General features: G+C 42.5%; 1 protein-coding gene and 1 pseudogene across 3 annotated transcripts; both read left to right on the forward strand.

Moving 5' to 3' along the window:
- The first annotated feature begins 7,535 nt into the window (after positions 1–7,535).
- LOC116192281 lies at positions 7,536–12,068 on the forward strand (annotated as a pseudogene).
- A 1,967-nt stretch (positions 12,069–14,035) lies between these two features.
- Positions 14,036–16,116, forward strand: LOC116192280 (cytochrome P450 CYP72A219-like). Of its 3 annotated transcripts, none has more exons than XM_031520784.1 (4): positions 14,036–14,300; positions 14,426–14,668; positions 14,846–15,238; positions 15,526–16,116. In XM_031520784.1, the coding sequence occupies exons 3-4, from the start codon at positions 14,858–14,860 to the stop codon at positions 15,736–15,738; spliced, it is 594 nt and encodes a 197-aa protein (XP_031376644.1). In that variant the 5' UTR covers positions 14,036–14,300; positions 14,426–14,668; positions 14,846–14,857; the 3' UTR covers positions 15,739–16,116. The 3 variants fall into 3 exon arrangements, with proteins under 3 accessions (XP_031376644.1, XP_031376645.1, XP_031376643.1); XM_031520785.1 differs by having other exon boundaries at positions 14,872–15,238; XM_031520783.1 differs by having other exon boundaries at positions 14,426–15,238.
- Positions 16,117–16,362: the final 246 nt, after the last annotated feature.

A 16,362-nucleotide genomic window follows, 5' to 3' on the forward strand; every position in this document is an offset into this window, starting at 1 on the left:
TCTCTGTTTCTGTTCAGTCCCCGTTTCCGGGAGAAAATTTGTGGGTGGAGCTCTAAGGGCCGCGTGGTTCGGCGTGCCCGGTTCAGAGTAGGCTATATTTATGGGAGGTGGAGCTTGGTAAGAAAGGCCGATATGGGGTTGTGAAGCTTAGTACGGGGGAGGTTCAGCAGTGTGAGCAGGAGCCTGGGCAGTTGTAGGCAGGAATATGATCGGCGGTGGGACAGCGGAAGTCGGAGCTGGGACCGACGCAGAGACCGGAACCGGGACTGATGTGGAGATCAGTGGAGGTACGAGCGTAGGTGGTTCCAACATTGTCGCTGAAGCAGGTGGTGCTGGAAGATTGTTAACCGGATGGGCCGCCGGTGCGTTCACTATCGTTGGGGCAGACGTATCTCCATTATCGGGGATCAAGGTCGGCTGGGCCCATGGGCTTGGATCGACCGCCGGCCCGTACCCAGGAGGTGGGGTGAAGCTCGAAGAAGCGCGATTTGGGCCTTTGAGTAGGGCCATGAGCTCGGCCATATTGGTGGCCATGGTGGCAGCCAGTTGATTGACCGTGCTCTCAAGTACTGCAATACGTGCACGATCGTCAGTTGCGGAAGATGGCTGCCCTCCTGAATATGCCGGGTGTGGGCCTGAAGATACAGGTGGCGGAAGATGAGTCGGGGAAGCTCCCTGATGTGCTGGTGGCACGCCTGCAGGAGACACGTGTGGTGGTGGCGCATGCATAGTTGGCGCTTGAGAATGAATTGGGGTGATAGGCGTATCTTCCTCAAAGACAGCTAATTGATTTTCTTATGCCATTCTTTGCTGGAAACGAGTGGGATATCGATGAGGTGCCGCCAGTTGTTAACACCTGGATTCCATAAGTGTGTGAGTTTAATGTAAGAAATTATCTCTAAAATAACATGCAAAGCAGTGAATAAAAGAAGAAATGCATGAGATGCATGAGATGCATGAATTTTCAAAAACTAATGCTGTCATTCATATTAACTCTGAATGGTTCAAAGTGCAATACAAATTTTGAAAAGATAGTCCTAAGTCGATCTTCCAAAGTGCCCGAGGTGCAAGCGACCGTCACCATGGAAAGCACCGGTGAGGGCCTGGTTGAGATGTCTATCCTAGGATGTGCGTGGACCTACACGGGCCCTCTTCCTGACCCTTTCCAAAGCAGCGTTCGCTTGCGCCAACTCCTGGTCACGCTTCTGGAGTTGGGCGCGGGTCTGGGCAAGTTCCTTCTGTAGTTGGTGCTGATCGCCCAGCTGCTCATTCTTCTGGGCGATCTCTCGGCGGAGGCGATCCCTTTCAGCCCTGAGATTGGCGAGCTCGGCTTGGATGGTCATGTCCGGTACCGGTGCCCTGGATGATGTGCTACTTTCTACCGGAGGGGAATCTGTGAAATCATCATTCTCTGATGGACCCCATCGATAAAAGCGGAGGATATATTCCTCCGTGGCTTGAAAGTCCCGTTCATCTTGGGTCGGGTGCTCGGGGAAGTAAAGATGTTCGATGACCGTAGTCTGCAACGCGGTCATAACCCGTTCGATTTCACTTAGGCGATCTATGGACGTCTGGTCCTCCCGCCAAGTATGTTCGAACTCAGTTCGCGCCGTACCTTTGGGAACTGTTTGTAAGCAACCTAACTGCCTCACTACTCGCGTCGGAAAATAGGTGGTGGACCCCGCATGGCTCACGAGTGGTACTCCGTTAAAATCAGGCCATTTAATGGTCATGGGTCCCGGTGGCATCCACGCGACGCACCATTTAAAGCCCTTTAGTGGTATTTCGCGAAAAATTTTGATCCACTCGGAGACCTTGCGTTCTTCCACACGCAACAGAGGTAGTAACCGCGAAATGATAGACTCCGGACGTGTGAAAAACATAACCGAACGAACAAGGCCGAAGGGGTTTGCATGGCTTTGGAGCCAAATTTGCAAAAGGATTGGGGACTCTCTCAACCTTCGATCGGTCTTTCTTGTAACGCGATCAAGGGACCGTATGGTCTCGGCCAACAAGGCCACCTCGTATTCGCGACCTCCAACCACTTGGAGGACAACGCTAGCTAAGGCTGCGTCAATGTGACCGGCCGAGCAAGGGAATAATAGAGTCCCGAAAATCAAGAATAAGATTGCATGAAAAAAATTCTTTTGTAAAAGATCCCCTTGAACCTCGCGCGTTCGTATTTCAATAAAACGGAGTAGTTTCGCGGTGACTATCTCTGTGCCACCGGAATATGCAAGTTCGGCTTGTAGCTGAGACCTATGCACCCCGAGTAGACGCGATACCAAAACAAGTCGGGTGGTGTGGAAGTTAGGTTCCACAATGCCGCGGGTGGCTGCAACTCTTCCGATGAGAGTGCGATATTCCTCGATGGTAGGTGTGAGCTCGGTACCTTGGATGTTGAAAACGGCGTGGATTGGGTCCCAAAATGTCACCGCTGCTCCCAAGAAGTTCCAATCCACTCGGCACATAGCTAGCATTAGTATATCCCCAACAAAGGTACTGATTTAATCGCGGTTGACTTGATGTAGATGAGCCCAGATGTGACTGATTTCCTCAAGTGGTGGTGTGACCCTGTCGAGGTGTGGAAAGGAGACCGGGCGCGCCATCTCTTACCAAGATGAAAGGAAAACCGATTTAGGACTAGTTAATATAAATGACGCCTAATTTTGAAATTAGATGATGCATGGGTACAGAAAATAAATGCCCACGGCTTAATGTATACAACGTACATCTCTCTCAAAAACAGAAAAGGACTCAAATGGCGCGCAGGCCGACTCGATGGACTGTTACTGAAGTCGGGTTGGAATATGGCGTGGAGCTCCTGCAGTATGCATGGTTTTGGCACTACAAGGACCGTGCTACCTAGGGATGGGGGCCCCCGACTCAAGGGTGTCAATTCCTTGAATTCGAGCGGGATTCTTTTCAAGGCCTAAGCGACAGTCGAACTGCACGCCGTACCCCTACTTCGAACCCCTATCTAACCTATGCTCCTATTACCGGTCGTGGAACGCGACCCATAGGTACCTAGAAGCTAGTATGAAATGCAATGCGTGTGCTGGAAATAAAAATGCATAAAGTAGATAAGCGGAAAAGCGATAAATAAACAAGCAAACAAAGCAAGCGGAAACGAGCCCGAACCCTCTAAGTGTCCCCAGTGGAGTCGCCAAGCTGTGCGCACCCGAATTTCGTCTTGTCGGGGCACGCATGCGCGCGCCTAAATGCAACGCGGCTTGGGAGTGTCCACCTTCCCGGGGACGCGCGACGGACGCACGTGAGAAGGAGTCGCCACTTGCCATTTTACGACCCGAAGGTCGATGGCCGGCAAGTTACCCGGGTCTAGGGGCACGGGGTACACCTAAAATGCTAAGGCAATGGTCTGTACGGAACCGGAAATTCCGAATTCGGGGGTTCTATTACGTGAGGGCCTATATCTCACACGCCCTTTCGGTACTCTATCTTGCTAGGCTTGACATTTTATTTATTTACCGCATGATTTAAGGTTGCACTCGACTCGCCCGTTTTGACACCGTAAATTCAAATAGACACTTGAACCGTCCACTCTCCGACCGGGATTATTACATGAATAAATATGCATCATAAAACCCTTATATTGTTCTCTCAAATAAAAGATAAATTACAATGACTGAATCCCGGTCGGTTCGCGTTCGGCCGTTATTTCACTCATGCTCACCGTATGATTTTGGAGAAGACCGAAAATTAAATTAAATACGCACTCGGTGTATGGGGGTATTGGACCCGTGATCGAAGGTTATGGGCATTGGACCCAGTGTGAATCGAGTCCTAAATGGTTGGGCTCGACCCGAATAACAAATAAGTGCAAAATGTAACAAGTAAGCACAAATAAACGAACAATGAGATTTTGTTATTGCCGAATTTACGTGAGTTAATCAATTATTATCCGGGGTATCTTGGCATACAAGTCCTACCCTAAAACAAACAAAAGGGATGATGGATAGGGTATGTAGCATTCGGCATCATTTAACGGACTCGACAGACATAATGTCCATAGTCAAGTCTCGAATGAGTGGGTTATTTTTAGATTATTTTGTAACGTGACAATATGGCTTTTACAGATTAAGAGTATTTTCACCTAAAATCCAAAAACCTAACCCTCTACTTGACTATTTGCCCATGTTTGATTAAGCCGAGTTTGTGATTAATTTGTTTTCCCATGTTTCAACCCGCTCTAAACACAAACCTACGCTAGGATTACGGCAGGACAAGAACCGGTAATCATGCCCTTGAATCGGTAAATATGTGTGTGCATGAAAATCAAGATTACGTTGTACGTATCTCGGTGCTTTTGAAATTGTGAATTTTAAAAAGGGCATGACTAACAGTTCTTGAACTGTTGACGCGATTACAAATTATTAATCAATTCGTGCAATCCATTTAAAAGTGTCAAGTGATTTAATTTAACCAAATTTAACGTCCCGATTATCCCGTATGTAGAATTTTTAGGTTAATTAGAAATTTACCAAATGCTTTAGTCTACGGATTTCGAGTCGTCGAGATAGCCATTAATTGACCGCCCGATAAACTCTAATTTCCGACATGGTCACATATAATTACAAAATAAAATATTTAAATGGGCACATACATTGTCGGTGGGTGATCCAAGTAGGAAAGGGTCAGATATTTTAGAAAATGTCCAGGGAACTGAATTGAACGATATTAAAAGAGCATGGACTGATTTGAAAATTATGAAAAAATTGGGGACTGATCTGAAAATTCTAAAGGATTGGGGACTGATTTGAAAATTCTAAAAAATGGGGACTGTGCAAAAAATTACGGAAAATGTCCTAGGACTTATTTGAAGCGGATTTGAAAATCGGGACTGATCTGAAAATAAAAAAGTGGCCCCAGGACTAAACTGAAACAACTTGGAAAGTTCTTTGGGATGCCTGAAAAATTCTGGGAATTCCAGGACTGATTGGGAAATAGTAAAATGACTGGGACTTGATTGAAAAGAAATTTTGAAATTCGGGGCAGATCTGAAAAGGGTGAAAAATGGCCCAGGGACTAAACTGAAACAACCTGGAAAGTCTTTTGGGACGCTTGAGAAATTCTGAAAAATCCAAGGACTGATTTGGAAATAGTAAAATGACCGGGACTTGGTTGAAAATAAATTTTAGGGTTCGGGGCAGATCTGAAAAAAATAAAATGAGTCCTCTGGACAGAAATGTAACAAAATGGAAAGTTCGTAAAATCGAGTTCGGGACAAATCCGATCACCCACGCGACCTAAGAACACTCAATTCACATTATATCCATCAAGCAAGCAATAATATTCAGGAAATGAGTCCTAATCATGCCACTAAGTTGAGGATTTATCTAATCCGGAAAGTTGAGAGGCTTCTCTGTAAATAAAAAAAAATCGCCGGACAATCGGGTCGGATCGGATTGCCCGCCCGAAGGAGAAACCGCCCGGAAGAGAAGCTGGGCTGGACTGGGCGTTGGGCCTGGCTAGGCTTGGGTTGGGCTTGCGAAAAAAAAAAAAAAAAAACTGGGCCGAGGCCCGTTAGCCAAAGGGCGGCCGGGATTGGGGGCAGCGGTGGCGACGAGGCTGGGGGCGGCGGTTCTCGCCCCTGGACGCCGCAACGACTGCCGGAATGGACGCGGGAGGTAGCTCTGGGCGCCGCCGGCACTCCGCCGTGGTCGATCTGGGCTTCACCGGAGTTTAAGTGGTCGGAATCGGGGAGTTTTTGTGGTATTCCGGCGACGGTTCCCCGAATTCTCCGATCTCCAAGTTCCCCGAAACGAGAGCCAATTTTTCGATTTCGTTCAATGGGTCTTATTCCTCCCTAGTCGAATTCCATTTCTGTTTATTTAATTGCAATTTCTTCCCCATTTTCGTTGAGATTTCAGCCGATTTGAAGAAAATCGCGAAAAACCGCGATTTGGGGGCAGTTCCGGGCCGGCGGGGATCGCGGGCAGCTGGTGAGCGCTGCCCGGCCCTGCCCGGCCTGCCCGATTTTTTTTATTTTTTTTAAATGCCCGCGGTCCCGGGCAGCCGGTCAACGCTGCCCGGCCTGCCCGAATCTTTCTTTTCTCTTTTTTTTTGTACATATATAATTTAATTTAATTAAAATTAATTTATTTTTTAATTTAATTTAATTTTTTTTAAAGAAAATGTGATAAATTAGGAAATGACAATTTTGCCCCCTCGGAGCCGATGGACCGAAATTAGGTGCTGACAGTTTCTATACGTGTTGGGGTTGGGACAGCCCAACCACACCATAAATAAATAAATAAATATATATATAAATATATATATATAATTATAAATATATAAATATAAATATATATATATATATAAGTAATCTTTCCGATCATATGGGGAAAGTCACGGTCCGTTGCGTTGGCTCTAAGCCGTACTCCACCAGCTGTCCCCCCACTTTGGTCCCCGTATTCTTTTTAAAAAATTTAATCTTTAATTATAAAATAAATTTATCAATTTAATAAAACCAAAGAACAATTAATGAAAGAGTACGAGTAATTTTACTATGAAAATCCGACATACAACCTTGTAATATAAATTATTAAAAGTTATTCTCTATCTTAATAATGTGTTTTTCGAGATTTAAATTTACGTTCTCCTCCTCTTATGATATGAGAACCGTTTACTACTTAATTGATATTTTAAATTTTATTTTAATGATTACCTTTCGTGTATGGTATATTTTATCTTCTGTCCCATCTGATTTGTCCGATTTATAAGCCCCTCTCTCTGGCTACCACTCCTGACCCAATAATTACATCGCCAGTTCCCAAATTTCCCTTTTCAAATTTCTATTTATACTTCCAGGAAGCTCACTAGACAGGAAAATTCACTAATATAGACATTCTGATTTTAAATAAAAAAAATATTTTTCCGCATGATTTCGTATCATAGCAACTCGAATTTTAAAAAGTTGCGTAGAGGAACGTTACACATTGATAATAAAAAAAAATTCAAGTTTGATACTCGCAATGGGATATATTCATTTCTCTGTATTAATTATTAATATTTTTATTTCATTGTATTGAGATTATAAATCATATTTATAAAAAATAATAATAATGGAGAGGAGGACAATTTGGTTAGGTGGGTAAGCAGAGCAGGCGGGTAGAAGAAAGCAACGTGATCGCCGTGGCCAACGTTGGACCTGGACCAGACCAACCATCCCCTGTAGGGCCGGTTCAGTCATCTGTACCCGGCCCAGAAGGGCCCAGGCAGGTCCGACGTGGCCTTCGAGGGTTGCTTACTCACCAGCACAGGAAATAATCACGTAGGCCGGGTGCATGCACCCTTCCTCTCAGTTATCGCGGAGCCCCACTCTGGAGATCCGAACGAGGGAGTATGCACGCGGAGCAGGCTCCCCACTGGCGGACCAGACAACCCACCACCTTCGAGAGTCGCACCCCACCCTCTCTCTCTCTCTCTCTCTAACTGGGAAATATTTTTCATCGTCAAAAGGAGGAGAGTTCAGAGAGAGAAAGCTTCGACCAGCTCATTTGCAAGCAGAGAGAGAGGGAAGGAGCTGCGTGCGTTTGTTTGCTTTTGCTCATAAGAAACACTGCAGCGGAGATCAGAGCTCGAAACTGTTCCCTTCCGTCGAATATATATCGGAGGCTTTACGAGCTGCCTGCTCTCTCCCCTCTTCTCTGTTCTTAAAAGCCATCTCTCTAGCCCCGCCACCTCCCTCCCTCGTCGTCCCCGCTAGGGTTTCCCCGAGCACCGTGAGCGATAGAGCAGGTCGGAAATGGCGCTTTACTCCGTCATCAGATCTGCCCCGGCCGTGTCTTCCCTTCTCCTTCACTCCTCCTCCCCCGCCGACGTCTCCCTTCCCTCCTCCGCCCGATTCAAGGTCTCTCTCTCTCTCTCTCTCTCTCTCTCTCTCTCTCTCTCTCCACCTCTTGCATGCCATTGAGAGAACGATAGGCGATCTGTTCTGCCGATGGCAGCTCGCTTTCAGCTCAATGATTGTTTGTTGTTCTTGGCTTGGCCTGTTTCGTAGGCCAGTTGTTTGTCTTAATTACTAGCTTGATTTTCTACATATATTTACTGCGGTGATGGATAATCAGGCGAGCCCATATTATAACGTTGCCTTAAATTTGTTCACTGCCCTTTTCTTGCCTGATGCTGCATTTTAGGTGCTAGAAACGCATGAATAACGTTGGGATCTTACACTGACATGACGTCCCTTAAGGTTCTTTCTCAAAGTTTGTGTCTTGTTGGGCTTTGACTTTCTCCGTTTTGGTGGTTGTGAATATGAACTGACCTTGATCTTTTGCTAGTTTCGAGCGGTGGTTGTGTTTGTATTATTGGCTTGATGCTCTGTTTTCACTTTAATGTGGAGTTGGTTGTTTTAACTTGATGGATGTCATCCCTGTCTGCAGGTGCTATCTGCTAACGTTAGCGTTTCAAATCTTCAGTCTTCATTTTTCGGGGCTTCTGTCTCAACAGGATCAGTTTCCTTACAGTTGAGTCAAGTTTTTGTTAGTCATCGCGTCTTTGTTCCCTCTCCCTCGGTAGATATCATACTTCTTTTGTTGTTGACCTTGGGGAATTTTTTGAATAATATATATTCAGGACAAGCAATAGGAAGAGCCTAGAACCTATCAGGGCAACAGCGACTGAAGTACCTCCCGTGATTCCCAGTAAGACCTAACTGGAACTAATTTTTGTCTTGCATTACTTTTCTCCTTTACTTTAGTCATAATACTAATTCATAAATATAAATTCTTTTTCTGGCTATTTATTGTTCAGAATCACGAAGCAGCAGCAGTATTAAGGTTGGAATCAATGGTATGTCTGTGATCTTCTCTGTTTTTGTTCCTTAATAAAATTTTCTTGTATTTATTATGGGCTCGTTATATCTTTCCTTGATGCAATGCCATTTCTTTTGAGTAAAAACAATACAAATTATTTGCCGGGTGTGACTTAATGGTGGACATAGAGTATGTCCTGGCATAGGTTCATATCTTATGTAAGCTCTGCAAGAAGAGTCCTAGGGAATAAAGACAATGGGTAAGCTAATTGGACTGAAATATGAACACACAGCTCTGGGAGATATGTGACAAATTTGTATTGATGCATGTTCTTCTGTTCTCTTGAATATTTTTGCCTAATAATATTCTGTTTACATTATAATATATCTATTTAGCTACGAAATTCTGCTAAATGGAGCATGAGGATCTATTTTGGCAGGCTTTGGTCGAATTGGAAGGTTGGTATTGAGAATAGCAAGCTCCAGAGATGACATTGATGTCGTAGCTGCCAACGATCCTTTTATTGATGCCAAATACATGGTATGTGCTAGTACATCAAAACAGACAACCATACTAGATAATCAACACTTAATCAAAAGCATTTGCTGGTTCATGATATTTGTTTTTATTGAGATTGTTTTTGCATGGACTATTGGGAGTATAGTTCCACTGATTTCTAATGTGCATACTGGATGTAAATGATTATTGACTCTTTTCCCTGCTTAAAACTGTCTGGTTTTGTTAGTCATTTACCTGTTTAGGTGATTGCATCATCTTGTGTCTTTAATCTTTGATATTGAACCACCTAAGCAGTCTAATTATTTCTTAATGCAAGTAGTGATATTCTAAATGGCGTATTGAGGCATCTCTTTAATGCTTGGTTTCATTCTTAGCATCTCCCCAACTTATGATGTAATTATGGCCTGTTTTCGTTGTCATAACCAGGCTTACATGTTCAAATACGACTCCACCCATGGTGTTTTTGATGGAACCATCAACGTTGTAGATGATTCCACATTGGAAATTAATGGGAAGACAGTTAAAGTTGAAAAAATAAAGGTAATTTATTTTCTCTAGATGCCTCTAGAATTGGATGTGAATTGACTACAAAGATATTACTGGTTTAAAAGTTAATTTAGCCTTGTAGGTTGCTCCAAGGATACTAGTTGCTCAAGTTGTTACCACTGAGTTGACGTCTGATTATCTTTTGTGCTCAGAAACCCAGAAGATATACAATGGGGCTGAGTACGTTGTTGAATCGTCTGGAGTTTTCGCAACACTGGGGAAAGCCTCAGCACACTTGAAGGTTAGCTGGTCTATGTCTGAATCACATGAAAACTCAAACCTGAAAGTGACTGACTACTATGGGCTAAGCAAATTAATGGTTTGTTCAGGCTGGTGCCAGAAAAGTGGTAATATCAGCACCTTCTGCCGATGCACCCATTTTTGTGGTTGGTGTAATGAAAAGACATACAACTCGAGCATAGATATTGTTTCCAATTGCCTTGCTCCTCTTGCTAAGGTGAGTTTTGATATGTTACCTTTCAGACTATATAGCCTATTTGTTTTCAGGGTTAAAATCACAAAAGTTTTAACTTTAACTCAACACACTACACAACAAAAATACACATTTCTCAAGTCAAAAATTTTAATTTTAACTCAACACACTACACAACATTTGTCATTTTCCACGATCAAAATCAAAGTTACTTTAACTCTGAAACCAAACGCACCATTAATGTGGAGAGCTGACTCAGGAGGTGTTTCTTATTCGAGTTAGCTCTTTATATCACCATCTTTGTGGGTCAATCCCCAGTCTATTTGTGTATTATTTGGTTAACACCGCTTTATCTTCTTGATAATGTGAGAATTGGTTTCACTTGATTCCCCCCGGATTATCACTTGCAGGTTGTGCATGAGGAATTTGGTATTGTCGAAGGTTTAATGACAACTGTTCGTGCAACTACTGGTATTTCTCCTAGTCCTCCCTCTTATGTTGGTGCACAAAACATGCAATTGAGATGGAATGCTCATTTCAATATTATGGTTTCTAGCTACCCAAAAAAACTGTCGATGGCCCTTCCATGAAAGATTGGCGTGGGGGTCGTGGAGCTGCTCAGAACATCATCCCCAGTTCAACTGGTGCTGCCAAGGTGTGCAACATAGTCGCATGATGGTGAAATTTCTGATGATAATTTAGATATATGTAAAAAAAGGGTTATTAAAATGGGTGCTGATGCACATCTTTGGGATGATAGGCCGTTGGAAAAGTTCTTCCTGAATTAAACGGAAAACTCACCAGGATGGCTTTCCAAGTTCCAACACCCAATGTCTCTGTTGTAGATTTAACTTGCCGACTTGAGAAGAGTGCTTCCTATGAGGATGTGAAAGCAGCCATTAAGTATGCTTCGGGAAGAGACTGCTTTAGTTTGTCTGTTCAGCACTATTTTTTTTTTTCAATTTTCCTTCTTTTACTTGATATGTTTATTGTTCTTTTCAAAAATAGTGCCTGATAGCGTATACACAATTCCGATAATTGTACTAACGGTTGGAACTCTCAAATGAAGGTATGCATCTGAAGGACCACTTAGAGGCATTCTAGGATACACGGATGAGGATGTCGTCTCGAATGATTTTGTTGGGGACTCAAGGTACATCTCATTTTTTGTTCTTGAAATCCTTTTTGAAACTATCTGCATGTATTCAGGCTTTGTTAGTTACAGGGGCTCTCTTTTGTTGCAGGTCAAGCATATTTGACGCCAAGGCAGGGATTGGTTTGAACCCCTCCTTCATGAAGCTTGTTTCTTGGTACGACAACGAATGGGGATACAGGTCAGTCTCTCTGATTTCAAAAAGTAAATGACCATAGTGATGTAATCATTGATTGGTTGATTCATATTAAGAATATTTGATGCTATTTGGTGCAGCAACCGAGTGCTGGACTTGATAGAGCACATGGCTTTGGTGGCATCCCACAAATGAGACGATGAGACCATGAAGTAGTCCAGTAGACGTGCAAATTTCTATTGGCGTGCTTGATCGAGTTTTTGAGGAGCGGTTTTTTACCGAATGGAATCGGGCTTTCTTGGTGCCATTTTATAATAATGATGATGTTAAATCTTACAGGCTCGTACCCTTCATTTTTGGGACGGCATTTGAATTGCATGATCAGCCAAACTTTCTTTGAATTTTAGTATTGATATTGTGATCTTATATTGGCTCGGTTGCAATTGACCGTGAAAGATATATGTGGTGTTGAAATTCTATTTAAGCATGCAATTTCCAGACTAATTGCTGTTGAAAGTTCGCTGCCAATTTCTTTTACTGGTTCCGCAGACCAATTTGAGCCCCGACGAATTTGAAGTGTCGAAAAGTGCATAGAAGGTTTTCAAAATGCGTAGCCTCCTCCCAGGCCCGGCTATTCATTTGACAGAGAGCATCAAATAACATAGATCTTATTGTCCAAATGAAATTTTCTTATACTCGGCTCCTTGTTTATGGAAAATGCGTATTGAAATACGAATTTGAATAAATGGAAACACAGCAGGGATAATTTCCATCCTTCTCAGGCCTTCACTTTGAATGACGAGTGGGACCATCAAGCGATAATGGATTTAATTTGGCGCGGGGTCCGAGCAGCCCATCATGGATGGACATGGGGCTTCACAATGTCAACACGTCATGCTCCCCTATCAACCGCCGAAGTCGAACTTGAGATCTCTGAATTCAAGGATAATCATCTTACCACTTCGGTAACAAATTCACAATCCTTGGGGGTGTGTTCCAACTTATTAAGTTGGACCTTCTGCGATTCCTTGCTGCGAAGAGAAGGGGACATGCGCATGGCTGCAATGCTTTGGACCATTTCTGGGCTTTTACTATTTCTCTTCATTGTGGGTTGGGTCAAATTCTAAACCCGGCCCACTATCTATCTTGGCCCGGCCCATATATGTCAGATCCTCTGCACATGTTAAGGATGTGCAGCCCGTAATCGCAGCCCCATCGTGAACTCCTCCGACGTTCGTTCGTTCGTTCGTTTGTTCAATTGACCTTTTAACAATCCCGTTAATTGTCACCTGTACTAAAATTTATTTGTCCCGACTCTCGTTTGCTTAGTTAAAAAAAATCACATTTAAAAGGAAAATAATGAAAGAAAAATATAAAAAAAGGGAGGCCTTATTTTCCCACTGAAGACAGTGGTGGATTAGGTGGCGCCTGCGTGCGGGATATCTCGAATTATTTCTGGATATCTCGAATTATTTGGATTATTTTTTTATATACATGTACATATATATATATATATATATATGTTATATTATATATAAATTTTTTAAATGCTTTAATATTTATGCTCTGAGAGAAGTAATATTAAGTAGGGTGTGTGGTGGATTAGTTGGATGCTTCTTGTTGTATGTAAAGTAATTGCTTACAGCTGCTTAGTGATCATTAAAGGCACAAGACAAGACACGCTTCATTATTTACAAGAACACATTGATATTAATTAGGCCCCTTCGAATAATTGTGGGAATATTTCTTCCTCCCCATTACTAATCTAACTGTGTATATATACATGTAGACATATATGACAAGGAAGGAATGCGTGCAACATCATCCACCGTGCAGTCAGAGAACGTCATCTTTTATGCCGACATTGGCGCAGAATTTTCCTCACTCTTTTTTCGAATTGCACCACTTAATATTCGAAAGTCGGGCCTGTTTGGTTTGATGATTAGATTTTAGAATCATGATTTTGATTTTAATTCTACTAACTACACAACAAAAACACACGTTTCCCAAGTCAAATTTATAATAACATCTCATTTGTCTTTTTCCACAATCAAAATCAAAATCAAAATCAAAGTTACTTTAACTCTGAAACCAAACGCCCCATAATAGATTCTGATTCATCCACGTTCAAACTAGATATGTCCATTAAAAAGTAAAACTCTTTCAATAGTAGATTTTTCCCTTTAACTCAAATTCGAGCCCAAGATGTGCTTAAACGCAAGAAGCGCCGACCAATTTTTTAACCTATGTAAGAATTTCCTTTTTTCTAGTCTCCACCATAATATATGTAAAGCTTAATGGGCCCAATTAATCTAGTTCAAGCATGGTCAAATATGGAGAACTCCAACGTTAATTTTATTCATTCTCAAGATTCGAATCAGAAATCTTATTTAAGAAGAATATATATTAAATCTCTTAAACTAACTCGGGTAGGTCGCCCATTACTCAGGATGTTCCCACCACCGTTAACCTGGAAACTTCCCTTGGACTGTTTTTCCCAGTCTTTTTGCACTGAACTGCCAAATATCCCTTTTGTTTGTAATGGAGACTTCTCTTTTCTTATTTCCATACAGTAACCAAATTAGAATTGCAAAAAGATTGATAGAGGAAGGAGCGAGATTCTGGAACTCAATTTCACAAGATAACCAACACGTGAATTGGGAGAGTGTGGTTTTCGAGATCGAAGAGCAGGTCATGAAGATATCGTGCTGCAATACAAGATCTCTCAGCCAACAGGTTGTCTTCTCCCTCTTTATCTTCTCATCTTTCCCACGCAGACGGAAGATTGAGGTAGTTTCACATAAATAATGGACACCATCCATCCTTGTGAATATATTTGATGTTCTTTTTCTCATTTTCAGGATTTTGAGATTCTTCCGAGAGTCGCTGGATGCCGTGATTGTATGACAAAAGAGAACTTCGAGAAAATGTGGTTGGTTTATATCCTGTTGCCTTTGCTCTATCGAGAAGTGCACTGAGAGAGGTGATGGGCCTCTAAATCGCCCACATGGATAGAAGGATTTGTCACGAAGGAAGAAGCAGAAGCTTCGCTTCAGATATTGATTCAGGCTGATCTCACCTTCAAGTTTCATACCTGGAGTGAGGTACTACGAGTTATCTACTTAAATATTTGATTCAGATATCATTACCCAAAAAAAAAAAAATGTCGATTCAGATATTCAATTTGTTGATATTAATTCTCCATGACAAAAAAAAAAATATACATACATATATGTCGAGTTACATTCTTATGGTATTTTAAAAACATTTACCGACTATAGAAGAGTTGCACGATGTTGCTAACCAGAACGAATAGGAGGCCGAAAAATATAGCCAGCGAGATCAAGACTTCGTTGAGAGAAATCATTCTTAAGAAAGTGAAGACAATGGAGAAAGGGGAAGTAGGTTATGAGGAATTATTGGGTCTTCTACTTGAATCAAATCATCGGGAAATCGTGGAGAGTGGGCACGAGAAAGGGATGAGCATCGACAAGGTGATCAGTGAGTGCAAGTTATTTTACTTAGCCGGGCAGGAGACGACTGCCATTCTGATTGTTCGGACTCTGATACTGCTGAGCAAGCACTATGACTGGCAAGCTAAGGCAAGGGAAGAGATTCTGCAAGTCTTCGAGGACAAAGAACCCAATTTCGACGGCTTATTACGCTTTAAAACTGTAAGTCGTATCCGAGTCTTTGTCGTGCCTGGGTTCTTTCCTTTTTTCAGTTTAGAGCATCTTGCTGATATACGTTGCAAGGATGTGCACAGTCTGTTTCACATGAATAACGCAGCATATTTTCGAAGGGCTGAATTACTTAGAACTTGTGACATAAAACTGTAAGATTCTTTATATCCACCTTGACATGGATGCCACAAGTTCAATCAATCTTAAGTCGAATACACAAGTCGTTACGGCTTTTGGTATTGTCATTTGGTTTGCAACCTCATAATGTCTGGATGCAGGTGGATAGGGTCCTGCGACTATACCTGCTGGGAACTGGTATGTACCGAAAAACTTACAGGGCTGCCAGATTGGGTGCGTACTACCTTCCCTTGGATGTTATCATTTTCATGCCAGTCCTCCTAGTCCACCACGACCAACAAGTACGGGGCAAAGATGCGCAAGTTTTCAACCCGAAGAGGTTCTCAGGAGTCTCTAAGGCAAGCACTGGTTAGTCCCTGCTCCCGTACCTGCCCTTCAGTGCTGGTCCAAGAGTCTGCATCAGTCAGAACTTTGCTTTCATCGAGGCCAAGGCTGTCCTGGCAAAGATCTTGCCGTGGTTCTCAATGGAACTGTCTCCATCCTATTAGCATGCTCCTTCGAACCTGCTCACTATCCGGCCCCAGTTCGGTGCTCCGCTCATCTTGCAGAAATTATCAGGTGTTGTTTAATAAGTTGAGTGCGGGAAGGAAGATGGATTTAATCCTCTGATCATGTTCCAAATCCAGCCATTAATTATAAGATGTAGTGTTTTATCATAAACGTCAATAAAACTAGCAGTACGTCTTGCTGCGCTGAGTCACTAACTAATAGTCCAACATAATTTGTTTTAACCTTGTTGCAATATAACTTTTATTTCTTTGGGTGCAGCATAATATCCGAAAGCTTAAGGGTGTTTAACTAATCTAGTTTGAGTCAGATCGATCTAATAAAAAATAAAACGTTCTCCTAACAGATTTAACCATCTTTTGTTATGAGATATTTTGGAAGTTTTCACCCAAAAAAAGAAAGGGTAAAGGCCTGTTTACCTTTGGCTAATTCTCCACTTTTCTTAGAAAATTTTTAAAAAAATTGAAAAC

Source organism: Punica granatum, chromosome 1 (genome assembly GCF_007655135.1).
Source record: "Punica granatum isolate Tunisia-2019 chromosome 1, ASM765513v2, whole genome shotgun sequence".
Taxonomy (NCBI): Eukaryota; Viridiplantae; Streptophyta; class Magnoliopsida; order Myrtales; family Lythraceae; genus Punica; species Punica granatum.

What these genes read in the sequence shown, in the direction of transcription:
- LOC116192280 (XM_031520783.1), top strand. Translation starts at nt 14,858, where the DNA reads ATGTTGCTAACCAGAACGAATAGGAGGCCGAAAAATATAGCCAGCGAG. An exon ending in GCTTATTACGCTTTAAAACT is followed by an intron (nt 15,239 to 15,525) that starts GTAAGTCGTATC and finishes GTCTGGATGCAG; the next exon opens with GTGGATAGGGTCCTGCGACT.